The 10,878-nt window shown below is 42.3% G+C and overlaps 1 protein-coding gene across 1 annotated transcript in view; it reads left to right on the forward strand.

Annotated features, from left to right (window-relative positions):
* Positions 1 to 10,878, forward strand: part of pnpla7b (patatin-like phospholipase domain containing 7b) — a 30,335-nt gene that overhangs the window by 7,143 nt on the left and 12,314 nt on the right. Inside the window, exons 10-25 of the mRNA XM_008417343.1 lie at positions 8 to 136; positions 221 to 301; positions 404 to 524; positions 619 to 684; positions 2,594 to 2,676; positions 2,803 to 2,955; positions 3,072 to 3,149; positions 3,494 to 3,699; positions 3,778 to 3,909; positions 3,990 to 4,113; positions 4,200 to 4,389; positions 4,826 to 4,975; positions 6,438 to 6,501; positions 6,665 to 6,833; positions 8,209 to 8,391; positions 8,487 to 8,605. Of these exons, the coding sequence (XP_008415565.1) occupies positions 8 to 136; positions 221 to 301; positions 404 to 524; positions 619 to 684; positions 2,594 to 2,676; positions 2,803 to 2,955; positions 3,072 to 3,149; positions 3,494 to 3,699; positions 3,778 to 3,909; positions 3,990 to 4,113; positions 4,200 to 4,389; positions 4,826 to 4,975; positions 6,438 to 6,501; positions 6,665 to 6,833; positions 8,209 to 8,391; positions 8,487 to 8,605 (2,048 nt within the window). The remainder of the gene's footprint in view (positions 1 to 7; positions 137 to 220; positions 302 to 403; positions 525 to 618; positions 685 to 2,593; positions 2,677 to 2,802; positions 2,956 to 3,071; positions 3,150 to 3,493; positions 3,700 to 3,777; positions 3,910 to 3,989; positions 4,114 to 4,199; positions 4,390 to 4,825; positions 4,976 to 6,437; positions 6,502 to 6,664; positions 6,834 to 8,208; positions 8,392 to 8,486; positions 8,606 to 10,878) is intronic.

Here is a 10,878-nt window from a genome sequence, read left to right on the forward strand (position 1 = left end):
ATTTCAGGGTTACCCAGCTCCTTATAAAACAGTGTCCGCCAGGGCTGCAGTTCCGTCCACCGTCCTGCGTCTTCCAGCCGTGGCCTTTCAGTCCGTCTTTGAAAAGTACCCAGAGACTTTGGTCCGCGTCATTCAGGTAAATCTCAGCTGCATGTTGATACAGACGTTGTTTTAAAAACATATTCATACTGCACATCGTTGTGAATCTTTCTCCCTCTAGATTATTATGGTGCGTCTCCAGAGAGTGACCTTTCTTGCCTTRCACAATTACCTTGGCCTTACCACTGAGCTTTTCAACCCGGTATTGTAATTGCACCAGAAATCATCAGAAACGTATGGATTGTTTGAGAATAAATTTAAACACTTTTAAGACTTTTTTTTTTTTTCAAAATTTGTGTATTAGGAAAGTCAGGCTATATCTCTGGTGTCTGTAGCCAATGTTCTGGGTGAGGCTCAACAACTCAAAGGGTTTCGTAGGCAGCAGTCCCACTCTGAAGACACGGGCTCTGAAAAAGCTGATGCAGGTTGGAAATGAGTGCCGTATGTCCAGGGGTTCTGTGACGTTGCTCTTATCATTTTCATCTGAAGTTTTTTTTGTCTGTTTTTCTTTCATGACAGAAAAGTTCTGCGCCGGGGACATGGCTACAGCTAAATATAAGAAATCTCACTCCGTGCCGGGCTCAGGTACGCAGAACATGCATAATCAAAAACACAGACAATCATGTGAAAAAATGTCACGAAAATACATACAGTATCTCAGAAAAGTGAGTACTCCCCTCACATTTCAGTAAATATGGCATTTTTTCATGGAACAACACTTTGATACAATGTAAAGTAGTCAGTGTACAGCTTATATAAGAGTGTAAATTTGATTTCCCCTCAAAATAACTCAACTTCACAACCATTCATTTCTAAACCACTGGCAACAAAAGTGAGTGTATCCCTAACTGAGAACGTCCAAATTGTTCTCAAAGTGTCAGTATTTTGTGTGGCCACCATTATTTTCCAGCACAACCTTTACTTTTCTAAATTTAAATGTACTCATTTATAGATATATTAATATGTTATCATGTTTCCATGTACATACTTATTATTTTATTATTTAGTATATGTTTTTTATAATTTTTATTTTTCTAATGGTTATATTTACATTTACTAATATTTAACAATTTGAATGGAATAGCTTGTCAATAAATAAGTGGGGATCAGTAAAGTATATTCTGATTCTGATAACTCTCTTGGGCAGGACAGTTCACCAGATCTTCACAGGTTGCCATGGGATTCTCTTCCATTTCTTCATGGTATCAGTATGTCACAGTACGTTGGCATCCATGGTTCCCTCTCCACAACCAGCAGCACTTATCCAGTCCCTAACCATGACCCTCCCACACCATGCCTGGCTACAGTCCAGAAACACTTACCTTTGTCCTCACCTGAGATGATGTCACCAGAGATGGATAACATCATCTCATTCAAATAATTTTTTGTTGTTCTCTTCATGGTGGCCATGTTGAACTTCCAGTGACCAGTATGAGAGGGTGTGAAAATATAATGCTGTCTGTCCACACCTGAGAGCTTGTAACAGTAATGAGTGTCATGACACCAGGCTAATTGGGCACAATTTGGACATTTTCACATAGGGGTGTACTCACTTCTGTTGCCAGCTGTTACGAGATAAATGACTGTGTTTAGTTATTCAGTCTGATTGTTTTACTTTGTATCAATGCGCCAGATTGTTGTGTTTTGTGCCCTTAGAAAATTATTCTTAGCCCAAAGGCTTTTTCACATTTTGTCATGCTACAGCCACAAAGCTCAGGAATAATAAGTTATAGTTAACCAATTAAGCAGTAGAAGAAAAAGAATACAGGGTTTTTCAATAAAGAATATCTGAAAATTTGATGTGCGTTTGTATGCACCCTCCTTGTGTCAATGTTTTGTAAAACCAGTTTTTACTTCGGTTACAGTTTCACGTTTTTTATGATGTTTCTGTAGCAGTTTGGCACATTTAGACACTGCTCTTTTTTCTCATTTTTCTTTTCACATTTCCCCTGGTCAGACATTTTGGCTGCTGAGTCTTTGTAAAAAGCAATTTACCAGTGTTGCTGGAAATTCTTAGTTGGATGTAGGTCTGGACTTTGGCTAGGCCATTTTAGCACACTAAAATCCTTCAGTCCAGCCATCCTATTGTAGCTCTGACAGTCATTGTCCTGGTGGAAGGTGATCCTCCCCCAGTCGTTAGTCTGTTACAGTTGTCTTCTAATATTGACCTTTGCTTAGCTAATCAGCTGTAGCTAGCTTTCATCTTAGGGGAGATGTGTGACGGTCGCTCTTCTGTTACACGTTTTGTTTTGCACGTTTTCCAATATAACTTCAGATGAAAATAAAGAACAGATTGAAAAAAAAAGACATTTAAAAAATGATTTCCATTAAATTTGTACCATGTTGCTTCTTTACATTTTTTTTGCTGTGAAAATACTACTTCTCCACAGGTAATAAATCCTCTAACAGGTATCAGAATATAGAGATACTACACTGTGGCTATTCTAACTTGGGTGTGTGTGTGCGTGTGCATGTGTGTGTGCGTGTTTTGCAGGTGATGGCCCTTCAGAGTTTTCCAGAGTGTTTGATCAGACTCAGTCTGCCAAAGAAGAGGCAGTGAACCAAGGCTCTGTTAAGGTCTCTATAGAACAATTCACTTTGTTCCATTGTTAAAATGAGTTAGCTTGAATCAGGATGCTGGGAAGCTGCAGCATCACTCTTTTGGCTCACACATGCTCAGTCTGAACGGTGTTGTCTCCTCAGTCTATTCTGAAGAAGAGTGTGACTGTGCAGCACTCTCCTTCTGCTGTTTATCACTACGGCGAGTCTGGAGGAGGAGGAGCCATCCACCACAGCAAAGTCAACGTCATCTTCCAGGCTGCYAAGAAGGATCTGCTGCAGGTCATCCAGCTGCAGGTAGCCTTCACATTAAATCTTTCAAGTTTCTCCCTGTAACCTGAGCTGGATGTTTTATGGTACTATGATATTACTATAAAAAGGAACACATATTATCTGCTGGCGTTGCTCAACAGGACCCCAGTCTGTTGGAAGGAAGGGTGACCCTTCGCCAGGTCAAAGCTGGGTGTGCGGTAGCCCACCAAGGAGATCAAGTGAGTCCAACAGAAACATGAGATTTTTCTACTGTAAGAATGAAATGTCTGAAATTTTTAAAAGGCTTATAGACATGCTGAGGGCATGTCCTTCCACAGAGGGGGAAAAAAAGCTGTAGCAAAATAGCAGCAAAAAAAGCAAATATTCAAATCATCCAATATTTTTGCAGCATAGTTAGAGCTTTAAATCTGTTTTTAACAAATATGCTTTTTGTTAAAGGTTTCCTTTTGAATACTTTAGCTAGGCTCTTTAAGAGTTTCTGTTTTTTGACCTAACTGGTTCTGTTTTAAATGAGACTGGGGCTTTTGAAAAACTACCAATCTTGGTGATCGTCCTCTTTCAGGATGTGAGCGTGGCGTTCGTCATCTCAGGGCTGCTCCATGTCTACCAGCGTATGATCGACCGTGAGGAAGAGAGCCTGCTCTTTGTCACCCACCCAGGAGAGATGGTGGGTCACCTGGCTGTCCTCACAGGGGAGCCCCTCATCTTCACCGTGCGAGCCCACCGAGACTGCACCTTCCTCTCCGTATCCAAGGCCCACTTCTACGAGTAGGACCCCACTGTCCACAACATCTCTGTCTTTTCATCATGAATAGTGTGTGACTCTATCGGTGTGTGTAACGACAGGATAATGCGGGAGGAGCCGAGGGTGGTGCTGAACGTAGCTCACACGGTGGTGAAGAGGATGTCATCGTTTGTCAGACAGATCGACTTCGCCCTGGACTGGATGGCCGTGGAGGCTGGCCGCGCCGTCTACAGGTACGCTCAACCTGGAAACGCTTCACTGTCAAACTGAACAGATGTCCAACTCAGCATTCAGTCCAAACGTCTGCTTTTAGACAAGGAGACAAGTCAGATAGCACCTTCATCGTCCTCAGCGGTCGGTTGCGATCTGTCATCGCCAAGGATAACGGCAAGAAGGAGCTGGCTGGGGAGTACGGCCGTGGCGACCTGATTGGTGTGGTGAGCTGCCGACGCGTTAGTGTCCACAACCCTGTTAAATCCTTCAAGAGAACAGAAGAACAGCTCAGATTTCTGCGTCTGACCAGGTGGAGGCCCTGACACACCTGAACCGAGCCACCACGGTCCACGCTGTCAGGGACTCGGAGCTGGCCAAGCTGCCTGAAGGAGCGCTGAACTCCATCAAGAGGAGGTATCCTCAGGTGGTCACCAGGCTGATCCACGTGCTGGGACAGAAGATCCTGGGCAACATGCAGCAGGTCAACGGGCCTCTGACCGGTAATCACAAAAAGATTGTTTCTAAACCGCCAGAGCTGCAGTTCCAACTACAGTTTAGTCAGTACTTCAGTAAAGTCAATGAAGTGGTTTAATTGGTTGACTGGTTTACTCCTTACCTCTCTGGTTACCTCTCTGGTTACCTCTCACTCAGTTTATACAACTCAAGTCCTTTAATTAAAAATTCTCTGTAAATACCAACAAACCAGCAAAAAACATTTTTGCTGCTGGTTTGTTCTTTTGACTTGAGCTCAAAGTAACAAACCAAGATCAACTATTATCAAATTTTAATGGATATATTTAAAATATTTTATGCAATCAAAAAGAAACAAAAGAAAACCATTGCAAAAGAAACCCAGCAAAAACCAGCGCTGGTTGTTTTCTTTAAGTTCTTTGATCAGAAATCTTTTCCCAACAGAATTGGTTTTGTGTCCTCCAGGTCGTGGTCTGGGCCTTCACACGCCCACCAGTAAGTGGGATGCTGGGAATCCAGCCTCTAATCTGTCCACCGTGGCCATCCTGCCCGTGTCGGACGACGTTCCCCTCACCACCTTCACCCTGGAGCTCCAGCATGCTCTCAGTGGCATTGGTACACACACACATACGCAGACACACACACACACTGCCTTCTTACTGCTGTCTTCAGAAGCTGCAAGTGTCAGGAAAACTTCTCACTTCTCACCTCATGTTGTCAGAAGGGATGTTCATACAGTGCACAGTGTCAATACCCGTCAGCTTTCTCACATTTCATCACCTTACATTAACAATATTCAGTGTAATTTATAGAGATTTGATCTGACAGACAAACATAAAGTAACTCAGTACTGAAAAAAAATAAACACCTGAAAAGATGAGGTGTGAAAAATGTACCTATATAGTATTTGAAGATTATATAATCTGTATGTTCTGCTCTGCTGCCATATTCTAAATAAAACACATTTGTTCCAAAAGTTACTGTATGAAGTATAAGTACCAATTTGTTAGTATCAACTACTCGGTATCAGCAAGTACCTATACTGAAGTACTTGTACTGTCTGTAAAAACCTGGTATCAGGATTCTCCTTACTCCTAGAAGTTTGCATATTAGCCAAAAGCCTTTATTTTAGTCTCATCTGACCAAGCACTTTCCTCTACAACAGAAAAACTTCAAATGGCGTTCTCAATGGAGTTTTTTCCAACACTGGGTTTTCTTTCCAGTCCTGTAAATAAGGACTTTTCTTTTTTTACCATGATCATAGATCTCTGCAGCTCCCCCAGAGGGACCTTTGGCCTTGTAGCTGCTTCGTTCTTAAACGTGTCTTTGCACCATGACAGTAAGGTGTCTCATGTCTGCAGCTCAGCCATTCAGAGCTCCATCAGTCATTCAAAGCTTGGGATGTTTTAGAAGGGAATCCTGCTCTATAGTCCACTGAGTCCAGTCTGACCTGTCTGCTGGCTCGTCAATCTCTATGACCCTGTTTGTTCTCTAATTTTCTCTAAAAGAGATTTTCACACAACAGCTGCATTTATACCCAGCTTAAATTACACATGAGTAGAACCTACTGATTATTATTATTTACACTTCATTTTTTAGGGGGAGTTGTTGTTAAGGGGGTTGAATAAAAATGCTCAGCATGCATTGTAGACTTTTATTGAAGATTTTGAATCCCATGTATTATTTTCCTTCTACTGTTCAGCTCTACGCTGGTTAAATAGTTTTGCAAGGCACTGATTCTATAGGTGGATCTGACATATTTTCAAGGATCACATTAAGGACCTTATTTGGTTTTACGCAGCTTCAGACTTGTGGTAAAGTTACTTAGTGAAATACTGCATTTATGCTGCTGTATGTTCCTGTTCTGACTGTATTATTGGTTCCCACTGTTCTGAGGAAATCTGCAGATAGACCAAAACAGGAAGTGGAGACTTTTATTTCATGAGAGAAACGGCAAGATCAACAGGAAGTTAAACTCTTTGTCAGCACATTAACATTTATTTATTAGTGCCATATCATTAAGTAAAGGATGTTGCTATGGAAACAGTTGTCTTTTTTTGTTATGGTCATCTACCAGGCCCTACCTTACTGCTGACTAGTGACATCATCAAACAGAGACTGGGCTCTGCTGCCTTGGACAGGTTAGTCACTGATTATTCWAACTCTAAGAAACTTTTCCTTTTCCATTGCGTAGATGCTTTAGTGTAAGATTTGCAAACATGGAGAAAAGCTTTCTGGTTGATAATCTAAAACTTCAAGACAATATTCATTCATTTAATCTGCTGAACTCTTTATTTACAAAAGTGTCCATGAGTACCGTCTGTCCAGCTGGCTCGGCCAGCAGGAAGACATTCACCGGATAGTCCTCTACCAGTCCGACTCCAGTCTCACACCCTGGACCCAGCGCTGCATCCGCCAGGCCGACTGCATCATCATTGTGGGGCTGGGGGAGCAGGAGCCCACCGTGGGCGAGGTCAGAGACGTCCACCTCCATGTACTGTATGATCACAGTGAAGTGAATAACATAATAACATTAGCTTAGACTGCTGGAAGACCTGATCTGGTTCTGACCAAAAGCTGTTTGAGTTAACAGTCCATTTCACTAAGTTGTGTGTTAGGCTGCAGTAGTCATGGTGCCTTCACTGTCCGTTTTCCACCACTGAAAACTCCAACACTGGACCTGTAAGAATCTGACGTTCCATGGGTTTTGGAGCAACAGTGGAAGCCAACCTGAACTACTTCAAGATGATATTTGTTGTGATTTGGCTCTTTTTAAATAAACTGCATTGAATTGAAAGTCTTTGTTCTCAGCCACCCATGTCAGTGTTTCTTTGGCTACATTCACACAGCAGGCAAATGCTGCAGCTTTTTCGCTGCAGTCTGAACGGCCCAGTTTCCATCTTTTCACCCCAAAATAATCAGATCTGTGCTTCTTCCATACGTGGGACTGATTCAGATGCGTATCTAATTGTTTTCAAAGCTTCTGCAGTCAGAACAGTCATATCGTAGCTTATCCGATTTTATGTCATTGATGTGAGACATGCATCATAATTCTGGACCAGAAGAAGCCAGACCCAGTAAATCTGGATGTAAACAATGGCTGAAAATTCTGACTGTGAACTGATGTAGGAAGTGTGTCAGTGAAACACATCACATCCTCGTTCAGACTACACATCCAGTCAGACTTCCTACAGAAGCCGCACTCAATGCTCTTCAAAACGCCATTCTAATAGCTTCTATTAGCTTCCTTTGTCTTCTTATGATTTTGTGGCTGTACTGTGGGCACTAATTGCTGAACAAATGTTAAAATTGGTCCATACGCGGTTCCATCCATTGTTACTTGCGTAAACAGACCACTGCTGTGTGACACTTATGTTCTTCTTCTATGCATGTGGGTTGCTTTTAGGGACAAACTGTTCACACAGAAATCTGAATGTGGTTTATTTTGTAGTATGAATGACCACACAAAAAAATAATAAACTTGATTTCAGCAAAAAAATTGGATTTGAGAATCAAGATGCTGTTGACTAAATCAGATCATCAGTCATTTGTGAAAAACGTCATGTAGCTGTGGCTATGTAACTAATCATTGTTTATTCTAAAGGGGTTAGGCTGGTGGTCATAATGTTATGCATCATCAGAGTCCAGCTGCGTCTGCCTTTGGGTTGTCAGTCAGAGATTCACAGAAATCTCTTAAGTGTCACGCTTTCTAAAAGTTGTATCTTCTCACCTTGTTCTGCTCAGTGATCATAGAGCCTCTGACTCTGTGGCATCAGTTAGATATGTTGTATTGTTTGTATGGTAATGTTTGGTCGTCTGCTGCCTCCTGAAAACCATCCCTGCTGCAGCTGGAGCGGATGCTGGAGAGCAGCTCAGTGCGAGCCCAGAAGCAGCTGGTGCTGCTGCACAGGGAGGACGGCCCGCCGCCCAGCGGGACCGCCGAGTGGCTCAACATGCGCAGCTGGATCTCCAGGCACCACCACCTGTCCTGTCCCCGCAGAGTGTTCTCCAAAAGGAGCTTACCCAAGCTGGTACTGAACCTGAACCTCCGTGGGTAATGAGGCAGGACTCACCTGCTGGGCCTTCTAGAGCATTTTCCACATTGAAGCTTGTTTCTGTTTTGCAGAGAGAGCTGTACGAGCGCGTGTTTGAAAAATGTCCAGATCGTCACTCCGACTTCTCCCGCCTGGCCAGGATCCTGACAGGAAACAGCATCGCCTTGGTTCTGGGTGGAGGGGGTGCCAGGTACCCATTCATTCAACATTAGACACATTTCTCCTTCTGGAACCTTCCTTTCTGTCCATTTCTAAACTTAAAAACTCCCAGGGTAGAAATGGACCTCCCTTGTAGGAAAATTATGCTTTGGATCAGGGGGGCACTGATAAATTGATCTCGATTTCCTTCATTTTGAGAGATCAGTGATCGGCCGATGCTTACATGTGAAGCTAATCTTTTCCACCGATCTTATCTGTCTCAGCAAAGGTCTAGGCATCCTCTATGCTCTGTAGTGAGAGGTTTGACTGACAAACCGCCACCAGGTCATGTCTGAACATTCACAGTTAACTATAGTCACCTCACTGTTACAGACTCTATGACTTTTTTTTGCTAAATTTAGCAACATTTCAGACAAAATATTGGTATCAGCGTAAATTGAAATCTGCAGATCAGCCTTCTGAATGATTGGTGATTGACAATCAGCCAGAAAACTGCAATCAGTGCACCTCTACTTTGGGTCTGACCCAGACAGAACCTTCAGGGTGGAGCTTTAGACATTTCTTCCCTCATCAGGACAGTTATTGTTTGCGTGTGTTTGTATGGATTACATTAAAATGACTGTTTGCTTTGTGTTTAACCTGCTTTTTCCCTGCGCTGCTCTGGCTTGTCCTGGAGCTCTGACAAGGTAGGACTTCTTTTCTACTCAGTGACACCTGAGAAAGCAGCACACATGTAAAAATAATGGTGAGCTTGAGCCATAATGTCCATGTGAAGCTCTGTGTTTCTCCCCACAGCTTTGTTAGTTTTAGGACATGAACTTAGAGGGTGTTGGCACTTTTTAGTTACCCTGCCATGACTGTTATCATTATATTGTACGATTGCTTGATACTACATGAAGTACAGGAAATATGTTCTGGTGTATTTAAAGCCCTTATGTAGTTCAGGGCTGAAAGGATTTATCAGATTAATCGCAGTGGTGGGAAGTAACGAAGTACAAGTACTTCGTTTCTGTACTTAAGTACAATTTTCGTGTATCTGTACTTTACTTAAGTAGATTTAATAATGGATACTTTCTACTTTTACTCCACTACATTTTACAGTAAGTATCTGTACTTTCTACTTCACTACATTTCTACAAAACTGTCGAGTTACTCGTTACATCCAAGTCACGTTGTGCTTTTTTTTCCATTAAAATGTGAAGTTGAGGGTCTTAAGGTGGCGCCATAAAATCCAAGCAATAAAGTGACTTACGTGTCTGTTGTCACCCATCGTCTCCCCCTTTACTCGCACACGGAGCTCCAGACATGCGCAGTAGTTTCCTCTGAGCGGGAGAAGATGTCTGTCTGATCGTCAGTTATATAATAGCGCTGCATAAATCATAAGATATGGCGACATGTAAGATCAGCAGCGCCTCGCTTTCACAAACGATGGTTACTTAGTCCAACTTTTAGYGTCACTTGGAAAGGAAGCTTTAAAGAAAGGTAAGATCTGTGGACGTGATGCTATCAAAGCTAGCTGTACATGTTGCATCTGATGAAAAAAAGTTGTCACTCATGCGCTGAATTATTGTGTGGAGATGTTGACTGAGGTGTCGCAAATATGGGACAACACTGTGACCAAAGTCTGCATTGATATGACATTCAGGATTTCTATTCACATGGCTTTTTTGTTCTCTGGGAAATTATTTTTAATGATAAATACAGAAACAAGCAACTATGATTCATGGTCAAAAGTAATTTTTTTGTGTTCCATCTTATAGTAATAACTTAACAAAATTGTTTATTTGACTTCAAAGACTAGAGTCAAGACTGCTTTACATTTAATTTATACGTTGAAAATTTGTACAGTAAAATACAATAAATTAGTTGTGATGTAGAAGATAAACATTAGCAAGCTCAAGAATATGTTTAGTTCTTAAAGTAAAGGTAGTAAAGGTTAGTTATAAAGACTAGATGGCCCACCACCACAACCACCACTTCAGGCTACATTTCTCATATTCTCAAACTCAAAGCTTGACGGGCAACATGACAGTTCATCTATTAAACTGACTGAAGATGAAGACAAACTAAAAGCTGGATCGTAGACATTAACGTAGACAGATTAACGTCTCTCCTTCGCCCCCCCTCCTTCTACAGCCAGACCTCCTCTCCCTTCTTGCAATACGCTGTCCGTCCGGCCCCCCCAGCATTCAACGGTACGCTTGACCGGCCCCACCCTCTTCGACCCCTCACACTTCTAATGGTACACTAGCCCCCCCTCAATGTCTCTCCTTCGCTCCCTCCTTCTTCGCTTCCCCCACCCCC

The sequence above is a fragment of the Poecilia reticulata genome, linkage group LG9 (assembly GCF_000633615.1).
Source record: "Poecilia reticulata strain Guanapo linkage group LG9, Guppy_female_1.0+MT, whole genome shotgun sequence".
Lineage (NCBI taxonomy): Eukaryota > Metazoa > Chordata > Actinopteri > Cyprinodontiformes > Poeciliidae > Poecilia > Poecilia reticulata.